At 51.6% G+C, this 10,738-nt stretch overlaps 1 protein-coding gene across 2 annotated transcripts; it reads right to left on the bottom strand.

Annotated features, from left to right (window-relative positions):
• Positions 1–607: 607 nt before the first annotated feature.
• Positions 608–7,139, bottom strand: CRYBB3 (crystallin beta B3). Of its 2 annotated transcripts, XM_012464896.2 has the most exons (5): positions 5,993–7,139; positions 4,690–4,808; positions 3,588–3,720; positions 2,224–2,366; positions 608–921 (listed from the first exon to the last, which is right to left on the bottom strand). In XM_012464896.2, the coding sequence occupies exons 1-5, from the start codon at positions 6,065–6,067 to the stop codon at positions 756–758; spliced, it is 636 nt and encodes a 211-aa protein (XP_012320319.1). In that variant the 5' UTR covers positions 6,068–7,139; the 3' UTR covers positions 608–755. The 2 variants fall into 2 exon arrangements, with proteins under 2 accessions (XP_012320319.1, XP_012320317.1); XM_012464894.2 differs by lacking the exon at positions 5,993–7,139 and having other exon boundaries at positions 4,690–5,584.
• Positions 7,140–10,738: the final 3,599 nt, after the last annotated feature.

Below are 10,738 nucleotides of genomic sequence, written 5' to 3'. Positions count from 1 at the left end.
GCATGCATGCATGGATGGATGAATGGATGGATGGATGGATGGATGGATGGGCGGGTGGGTGGGCGGGTGGGTGGATGCATGCATGCATGGATGGATGGATGGATGGATGGGCGGGTGGATGCATGCATGGATGGATGGATGGATGGGGGGCAGGTGGGTGCATGCATTCATGGACGGATGGATGGATGGATAGATGGGTGGATGCATGCATGGATGGATGGATGGATGGATGGATGGATGGATGGGCGGGTGGGTGGATGCATGCATGCATGGATGGATGGGCGGGTGGGTGGATGCATGCATGCATGGATGGATGGATGGATGGATGGATGGGCGGGTGGATGCATGCATGGATGGATGGATGGATGGGGGGCAGGTGGGTGCATGCATTCATGGATGGATGGATGGATGGATGGGTGGATGGATGGATGGATGGGCGGGTGGGTGGATGCATGCATGGATGGATGGATGGATGGATGGATGGATGGATGGATGGATGGATGAGTAGATGAATGGATGCACACATGGGTGGATGGATGGGTGAGTGAACAGACATTCAGATGGAAACATGCACCAGCAGACAAACACAAGATCAGGGCGAGGAACATGGCAGGTGGGGGACCAACCCCAGGCTTTATTGAGCAGTTTCCAGGGAAGGGTGGACAGGTCAGCCCTCATCCCAGCCCTGGAGCCTCCTCCTCTTGGCCTGGCAGCCCCCACAGGGTGGGTCTGGGTCCTTGAGGTCTGGGTGCCTCTCAGCTGCTGAGGAAGGAGCCTCGCTTGTGCCATTTCTGGTCGCGGATGCGGCGCACAGACTGCAGCTGCGGCTGGCTGGCGTCCCATTCATTCCAGTGGCGGTACTCGCCCCGCTCAAACACGTACTGGCGCCCACGGTAGCCGGGGAACTCATAGCCAACCCACCTGCCGGGAGACCAAGGTTGGGATGTGGACGGTCTGCTTCCAGTTGCCCTGCCTCCAGCCAGCAACTGACCGTGTGCTCTGCCTGCCTACATTCCTCCTTAGCTCCCCAGAGCCCTTGGGATGAATCCAAACTTCTTACCCTGCTCCTACGACCCTTCACAAAGTCTCTCTAGCCTTATCTCTCAGTATCTCATTCACGCTCAACACCACAGCCTCGCTTATTCTACTTTCCTGGAAACTGCTGTGTGTGTGGACCTTTGTATGCATGATTCCTTCTGCCTGGAACACTCTTCCTCACCTCATCCTTCTCCTTCCCCCTTTTTCCCACTTGTATCCTTTACATCTCAATTTAGATGCCTCCAGACTCCTGCAGGTTGAATAGAGTACCTCACTGGGACTCCCAGAGCCCTCTGTGTGACCCAGTCACAATCCTGATCACAATACATTGTGAATCCCTGTTTCTGTGTCTGTCTCCCTGTCAGACTGTGTAATTTTTTTGAGGGCAGAGGATGTGCCATTCTTGTTGTTCTCTGTAGCTGTACATCAGCATATAGTAGATGTTCAGTAAAAAATTGTTGAATATGCCAGGCATGGTGGCTCACGCCTGTAATCCCAGCACATTGAGAGGCCAAGGTGGGTGGATCATGAGGTCAGGAGATCGAGACCATCCTGGCTAACACAGTGAAACCCCATCTCTACTAAAAATTCAAAAAATTAGCTGGGTGTGGTGGCGTGCGCCTGTAGTCCCAGCTACTCGGGAGGCTGAGGCAGGAGAATCACTTGAACCAAGGAGGCAGAGGCTACAGTGAGCCGAGATTGCACCACTGACTCCAGCCTGGGTGACAGAGTGAGACTCTGTCTCAAAAAAAAATTGTTGAATAAATTATTATCAGGGATAGGTGGCACCTCTCAAGGCCCAACCCCAGATGACAAGCCCACAGGTGAGATGTAACCACCTACAAAAAGCAGGTGATCCTAAGACTGCATCAGAGGTGGTATTAAACCTAGAAAGAGGGAGGTGATAAGCCTGCTCTCCTCTGTACAGCTTGGGTCACAACTCAATAGCTCCATACGTCTGGGGCCCCTTGGTAAGAAGAACAAGAGTTGTGAGGGGAAAGAGCATCTCGAGAATCAGGTGGAGAGGGCAGTTTCACTTGATTCAAGTCAAGGCTGCCTAGAAATCTCAACAATACAGGAGTGTAGGGACCATCAGTCATAAGAAACTATGGGCACTGATTCTGTTTGGAGCCAGAGGCATGGCTGAGCAGAAGATGGGGCAAGAGCGAGGGTTGGGTCCCTTACGTCCCGTTGATGGCGCGGACACTCGCCACACGGTCCTGGAAGCCATGAGCCCACAGGCTGGGCACGTCATCGTCCACTATCTCCATCTTGCGGCCACTGAAAGCTGGGTTCTCAAACAGATGCAGCTTGTGATCCGCGCTATCCTGAGGGCAATATTGTGGGGTGAGCCTCTGCTCCCGCATCCAGAACAGAGGTCAAGGAGGCTCCAGATGCCGGAAAGAATCAGTGAGTCACCACAAAATAACACCCACCCCCAAACTCGCTGCAGGAGGGAAGGGACTCAGGAGACGCCTCCGCCTCCAAATTCACTGTAGGAGGGACGGGGAGATTCCTCCAGAGCTTGTTGATTTAGGAATCCAGAGCCATAGAATATGAAACTGAAAAGGAATTTTCAGATCTCGTTCAGTCCCTTCATTTAAATGATAGAGAAACAGGCCTGGAGAGAATGGAAGGAGATCAAATGTAACCGCACAGGAGCGCTCCCACTCTCTTAACCAGAGGCCAGTTTAATCTTTTCAGTTTCCCCGCTTCCACTGCCCTCTAAGGAGGACTCAGTTATGTGACAAGGAGAAAGGGCTGGAGCAGCTACTGGGTGTGAGTGAAGCAAGGGAGGAAGAAGGGTGGTGTTTAAAGTGTTGCTGTGGGCCAGGTGTGGTGGCTCACGCCTGTAATCCTAGTTCTTTGGGAGGCCAAGGCAGGCAGATCACTTGAGGCCAGGAGTTCAAGACCAGCTTGGCCAACATGGTGAAATGCCATCTCTACCAAAAATACAAAAATTATCCCAGCATGGTGGCATGAGCCTGCGGTCCCAGCTACTCAAGAGGCTGAGGCAGGAGAATTGCTTGAATCCAGAAGGCGGAGGTTGCAGTGAGCAGAGATCATGCCACTACACTCCAGCCTGGGTGACAAAGCAGGAGTCTGTCTCAAAAATAAATAAATAAAGTTTCACTGTGGATGGACTGTGTCCCTTTCAGGCGCTAGAGAAACACAAGTGGAAAACTTAAAAGTATTTTGAAGTTACTTTCTGAAGTTATTTCCTGGACTGCATTTCTTTGATAACCATACTGATTTGAGACTGGACCATGTGGCTCATCATTTTAGTAGGGTTACAAAGAAAAGTCCCAGTGCTATGCTGGTTTCATTCAAGATGTGAGTCCTGGTGTCTCAATCCCCAACCCAATGTCCATTCAATATCCCACTTCTTATCCCACACAGCTGTTCAGATCAGAAATATGAGGGTGCTTCCCAGGCCAGGTCCCTAAGGGCCAAGTCCTCAGTCCAGCTTGTACAATGAGCTTGCCTGACCAGCTCTTGGTGCACCCTGCTTCCAGGAACTCCCAGAAGTGGGCGGGAGCCATACTCACAATGTTCAGAGGCCGGAGGGACAGGAGGCTGTCACTATTACGGCTGTTGGACCAGGCATCCCAGCGAGGGTAATCCCCCTTCTCCAAGACAAACTGCTCCCCACGGAAGGCCCTGCTCTCAAATGCCAGCCACCTGCGGGAGGAAGAGTCCTGGCTGCATCACTTCTGCTGCAGCTGAAGGAGGATTCAAGTTTAGTGAGAGAAGGGTCCAAGAGGTGCTGACCTTGAACCTTGTACCCTCCCTCCAACCCTACTGCTAATTCCTGGACCTGTAATTAAAGGAGCTGCTAGGACATACCAGGAACTGTCTGAGACTCTGGGCCAGAAGGCCATCCTAGGAAATGTTACCGAGAATCTAGCCTCTGCAAGGTACTCAGAAAAGTCTTTAGCAAAATGCCTGGCACACAGTAAGTATTCCATAGGTGAGAGCAACCTCTTCCCCCTCCTTTTCTTCTTTTTTGTATTATATTGTTATTAATATGTATTGATTTGCATCGTTCCATTCATTTTCATGCAAACTTTCTCTGAAGTATGTACCATTGTCATCCCTATTTGACAGATGAGAAAACAGAGGCCTGGTGTGTGAAGCAACTTGCCAAAGATCCTCTACATAGTTAGTGCCAGAGCCTGGACGTGCAACCAAAAGGCGGGAATTCAGGGCCCAGCTGGGACACCTGCCTGCCTTGTGGACATGGATGGGACACTTACCCACTTTGGCCTCAGTTTCCCCATCTACAAAGTGGGAATAAGAATGACACACCTCTCTCACAGGGTCATGAGGCTTCAATGACATAATGCACATTAAATTTTAGGTGTTAGAACCATTATTAAAATTATAAATATTGAACCCCAGGTTCCAGTCACTGAGCTAGGTGCTAGGTTCTCCTTGCTGTTCTTCCAATCTCAGCTATCCTGGGATTCGCTCCAGAAATCTAATATTCTAGAGAATTCTTCAACTCTCATTTTACAGATGGGGAAAACGAGGCCCGAGAAGCCAGGGGAGTTGTCAAAAGCCCCACAACAGATCTAGAGCTCAGACTCGGGCATTAAACCCCTAGAAGGTCAGGGTTGTGTCGAGGGCCTGAGGGGTCTAGGTACTCACGGCCCGGACTCCACTTGGATGGAGCCGACCTTCTCCAGCAGGCTGTCGGTCAGGTTGGGGCACTCGGCCGAGAGCTCGCGGCGTTTGCCTTGGAAGTTCTCTAGTTCGTACACGATCACCTGGAAGAGCAGCGTCCTAACCATCCCACCCCTGCTGGGCTCCCAGCTCCAGCTTCTGCCCCTCCCTGGGGCATCAGAGGGAAATACCACCTGCTTTATCCTCTCGGCATCTCGCCAGCCTGGAGCCGGCACCAAGGCGTGCCTGCACTGCCCTCTAATGGCCATGGAGGGAAACGCCTTCAGGAACTTCAGAGACCAATTAAACTAGGGATTGCAACTCTCATGTCCCGCAGGAGACAGGAGGGGAGCCCGGCGGACTGAAATAACCCAAGAGAGGACCGTGGGGAAATGAAGCTGCTTCTGGCAGTGAGGGAATGATGTCCCAGTTCCAATTTTTTCAAGAGAGGTCAGAAATCTGCATTTTCCTTAATGTGAAATTTCCCCCTTTAAAACATCCAGTGCAGGATAAATGAATCTCTGAGAAAACCTGTGCAGCCCCCAGCCTAGGAAAAGAGGGGCTGCAAAGGCAGACCAGGGTTTTACCTCTCTCGACCACCTGGAAACACACACTGACTTTGCAGAAGATCCCCAGGGAACATCTGTTCTAGGCGTTTTACAGAAGGGATGAAAGAAGCTCAGAAAGGGTAAGATACTTGGCTCGGGCCGCACAGCACTTTAAGAGGAGGCACCGGGATTCGACCCATCCTTAGACTCTGTCTCTAATCGTTTCCCAAAAGGACCCCAGAGATGGCTTGGCAAGGGCACAGCCAATACATTCAAACCTCCCAGACTTTCAGTGTGCCGCCTCCTGCTAGCTTACTTCACTCACGCCTTTTAGCCTTTACACCAATTCTAGACATGAAGTCTGGGCACCATCCCCATTTCAAAGATGGGGCTGTTGAGGCCCTGAGAGGGCAAGACACCAGGCTGAGGTCAGACAGGAGAGTCAGAGCTCAAACCATGCTTCCGGAAAGTCCCGGACCCCTCTGATCCATTGACGCAGGGAGGACGTGGGTGACCATTTCCGTTTTGCAGGCGAGGGAAGATGCACCGAGCTCGTGAAGCAAGCTTCTAACAGGAGGGTGGCAGTGAGAGGACCCACCTGGAGCGTTTTTGTCTTGGCCTAGGGGGTTGGAAGGATGGCTCTTCCTTTCTGCAGAGGTGCTGCTTGGCTGGGAAGATGACCCTGAGACCCAGGAGCAGCCTTGGGCCTGGAGCCCTCTGACCCCCGCCCTGCCCAGTACCTTGTAGCTGCCTCCAAGGCCTCCACGGCTCTTGCCAGCCACAGCCTGCTCAGGTGCTCCGTGCTGTGCTGCCATCTCCCCAGGAACACTTCTGGCTTCAAACCAAAGGGAAATGGGTCACTGGATCCACTGGGAGAAGCCAGGTGTTGATGTGACTGGAGTCCAGGATGAGCTACAGAACCTTGCTGCCCATGGGACACAGTCATTACTTATGATCGAGATTCGGTCATTCAGTCATTCAGCAAACATCCACTGAGTGCCTGCCACGGGCCTTGTGGACTGAGACAGTGGGAGCAGGGGCCCTATTGTACAGAGGGGAACTCAGGCTCAGCAAAGCGAGGCCACTTCCTCAGGCATACAGTAAGGAAGTGGCCTGGGTTGGGCCTGGCTCCAAAGCCCGTGCCTTTTTCCCCTGATGCAGATGCTCCCCCAAACCCAGGTCCCTCAGAGCTCTCTGCAGATGTACCAGCCCCAGACCCTGGCTAAAGGGTGGGCTTTGGGGCGTTTTCTCTACAGGGTCTCTCCCACCTCCATACTCCAGGAACCCTCATTTGCTGGTTCCTTTGTTCACCAAAGATTCCATGAGCACCTACACAGTGCCAAGATCTGGGCTGGGTGACCAGGATGGACAGGAGACCCCAAATGTCGGGAGGTGGACAGACAGACCTCTAGAGAAAGCCCTTGTAAGACCAGGTCCTTGGACACCCGTTCCAGGTCAGTTTCCCTGCATTCAGTTACTCATTCCTTAAGCATTTATCGAACACGACTGTACACCAACCACTTCCAGACCCAGACGCCAACACTTCTCCTTCATGCTACAGGGACAGTGACATGCCATACAGGCCCCTGCCACAGTCACACGGAAGAATTCTCATTGCTGCACACGTGGACACATGCAGGACTATTCTGTTTATCAGCACACACACATGTGCACACACAAAAGTTTCTATGGTCATGGTCCATCATATCCCACCCGGGGCTCACAGGACAGCTTCTCTCTCTCTCTCTCACACACACACACACACACACATGCACACATACATGCACACGGACGCACATCTGCCCATTTCAGGCATCCACAGTGGCTGTCTTCTCAGCCACAGCCTCTGACTTCCGGGGGGCAGATGAACAAGGCACCTACATCTACACACCCACACCCAGCTGTTACCCACCCACAGCTCCCAGCATGGCCACTCCGGCTGCACAGCTGCACAGCCCACATACTCTGGACGTGGGCCCAACCAGGCACAGCCTGCAGGCTGTCTTGTTCTGTCTGTCCCAGCCTCATCAGTAAACAGGGCTTGGTCCAGCTCATGGAGGACTTTTGGGGACTTGGGGGACATGTGTGCCCACTCCCCTCCCTCAGAGGGACTCGGTTTTTGAAGGTCCCCTGCCCCAAACACACGTCCAGGGATGTGGACCCTGGCCACTGCAGACAAGGGCCCCCTGTTCCACCCCCAACTGGGCTGGCTGGGTCCTCTCACTGGGATCTGAACCTTAAGGAAGTCCCCGTTTTTTTTGCAGGCGGTCAGCCATGCATGTTCCACAGAGACCAGCAAAGGTCCAGGCCTGCCAGGATGGCTTTTGCCTCTCCTCCCCCAACCCATCCCAGAATGAACCTGTTGCTGTAGCCTCAGGAAGAACAGAGGAGCCACGGCCGTCTGCAGACTCGGCCTGCCTTCGCAAGGAGCATGCTATTTATGGGCACGTTCTGACAGCCCAGCACATCCCAGCCTGCTGAGGCAGCACCCTGTCCACCCAATTCCATCCAGGCCATTTCACTCCAATAGCGGGTCCACGGAGGCCCCCAGAGCCTGTCTCCTCAGCCACAGCCTCTGATGACTTCCTGGGGGCAGATGGACCTCACTGGCTTTGTGGGAAGCCCAGCAGCGCCAGGCAAGGGACAGCAGGGTGGGAAGCTCTCCACTGTCTCCCCACAACCACCAACCCCCTTTCTGTGGTTTCTCGGGTTCACCATTTCCTATTGGGGTACATGAAACCTTTGGAAAGATTCTAGTTCTTAAACTGAGGGACCCGGGACTTTCCATTTTCCACACACCACGTGGCCTAAATGTAAGTCAGATCACGTTGACCATACTCTCCAACCAATCCACCCAACCGTTTCCATAGGATGCCGTCACAGAACCGACACAGATTGACTTTCTTCATGTAGAAGGCATGCACGAATAATAGCTACCATTTATTGAACACCTACTACACGCAAGGCATTGTGCCAGCTTCATAAGCATTGTGTGGAATCCTCACCCAGCCGCCTTTAGGGGAGGAGTTACGATTCCATTTTATACATGGAGAAACTGAGTTCAGAGAAGTGAACTCATTTACTCAGAATCACCCAGCAGAGAGAAAGGGGCTGGTCTGCTCCAAGGCCTGGGATCTTAGCCTCGATAGAAATAAAAGTGATCATCACAGTCAACTTATTTGTGACCAAAGAAAAAGTAGATCCAGGCATTTTTAATTTTTTTTTTAACTTAGAGGCAGGATATTGCTATACTGCCCAGGCTGGACTCAAGCTGCTGGACTCAAGCTCCTGGGCTCAAGCAGTTGTCTCTCCTCAGTGTCCCAAGTAACCAGAACTATAGGCACCTGCACCCAGCTTCCAGGAATTTTTTAAGTGTCTAATAAAGTATAATTTTGCCTGTGATCAATATCTGATAACGATTATCGTATGAATAAAATGATTATGGAGCAAAGGAGTGAGTTTACAAGGCTAGAGGCAGAGGGTGGTGAGATGCTGTGGATGACAGCTGGACTCTGAGTCTGGCAGATCTGTGTGACCTTGGGGGCGTTCCTGAAGGTCTCAGAGCTATTGTCTCCTCACCCATAAATGGAGAACCTTCTCTCTGCGTGAGCCATGTCGGGAGGTCACGTGAGCAAAGCACTGCGCACAGAACCTGTTATTTTCTGACTTTTATTCCCAGCATCCCGCCTACTCTGGACAGGTCAAGCCAAGGGGCTACTTCCTGCTGAAGATCATAGAAAACAGAGTTGGTTTGGACTCCCTAATTTCGGATGTAGTTGCTGCCAGCTGGGGTAGCAGGAGGAAGGCAGATATGGGGCTGGTGTGGCTCCCCTTCCCATCACATCTTTAAGGATCCTGCGGACCTACGGCGTGCGCAGCACTTCGATGTGCTACATCTCCTCAATCCAGGCTTTTCAACCTTGACACTACTGCCATTTGGGGTTGGGTCACTCTTTATGGTGGGGTCGCAGTGGGAGCTGTCCTGTGCATTGTGGGATGCTGGCAGCATCCCTGGCCTCTGCTCCCTTCCCGGAGCATCTTCTCTCCTCCTTGTGATAACCAAAAATACCTCCTGTCATTGCCAGACATGCTCTGGAGGACATCATCCACCCGGCTGAGAACACCACCTTCAACTCTTACCTGCGAATGTCCCGATCACCACTCCCATTGTATAGCTAAGGAGAACCAGTGCTTAAAAGGAAGCCGACAGCCAGGAAGTGGCAGAACGAGGACCGAACCCCTTGTCAGTCTGAATGGAAATCCTGCCTTGTTTCCAAGGCCTCCCATTCTGCATGGACACCCTCTCTCAGGACCCCAGCTGTGCCCTCTCGCTGGCCAGTCCACAGCTCAGCATCGAGGACAGACTGACTCAGCCGGCCCCAGTCAGGGCCTCCATGCATGGGAGACTCCATTCATTCACACACGGACGCAGCGACTTCTCCAATGCAACTTGCACCAAAGCTTTATTTGCTATTTTCATAGTCTGAATGCAACATCTTTGTACATGCAAAGGTCATCTTGTTTTATTGCAGTCGACCAGATTTCCAACTGCTCTTCTGTGCATATGAAACCTCTTTATAGTTACAAAATATAAAAGCACTTGTAGACGTCCAATACTCGGTGAGGTCCGGGATGCCCCATTTTTTTTTACATTAAAAATATAAGTTTTTCTAGATGAATTCTCAGTTGCACGGTTAGAGATTCTTTCTGGGATTGGATAAAGTGCCTCTTGTCTGCCTTCCGTTCAGAACTCCTGGAGCTTGTGAATTCATAAGGCAATTGCAAGAACACAGCAGGCAGGAAGCTTAACTTTCCTACACAAGAACTCGAGTTCCGTTTCTACTATGATTCAAATATCTGAGGAAGGACCCAGAAGAAAGGTTAGGAAAATATATACTATACGCGTGTGTGTGTGTGTGTGTGTGTATTTCCACGCCCTACCCCATCTTACAAAGCATTTTGACGATCACAATCATCTGGAAAGCGTGTGACTTTAGGATATTGGTGTGATTTAGGAAACAGCACAGTACAAAATATCTTCCGTGACACAATAAATTACTTTTGTGACCCCCCTATTTACAGGATCTATAAGGCTATGTGGAATGAGATTATTAAAAAGCTCAAATCCAGCTGGGCGTTGCGGCTCATGCCTGTAATCCCAGCACTTTGGGAGGCTGAGGTGGGAGGATCGCTTGAGACCGGGAGTTTGAGACCAGCTTGGGCAATATCACAAGATCCTGTTTCTACAAAAAATAGATTTAAAAAATCAGCCGGGCGTGGTGGCGTGCACCTGTCATCTAGGCTACTCAGGAGGTGGAGGTGGGAGGATCGCTTGAGCCCAGGAGTTGGGGGCTGCAGTAAGCTATGATTGTGCCACCGCATTCCAGCCTGGGCGACAGAGCGAGACCCAGTCTCAAGAAAAAAAAAAAGTTCAAATTCTTTAGAAAACAGCATCATTTTTAGCAGGTCTGATGCCAACAGGGATT

The sequence above is a fragment of the Aotus nancymaae genome, unplaced genomic scaffold, assembly GCF_030222135.1.
Source record: "Aotus nancymaae isolate 86718 unplaced genomic scaffold, 86718_ANA_hifiasm-v0.15.2.pri h1tg000076l, whole genome shotgun sequence".
Taxonomy (NCBI): Eukaryota; Metazoa; Chordata; class Mammalia; order Primates; family Aotidae; genus Aotus; species Aotus nancymaae.
Note: the sequence above shows the minus strand (reverse complement) of the source record. Positions and strands in the feature narration are given on the sequence as shown.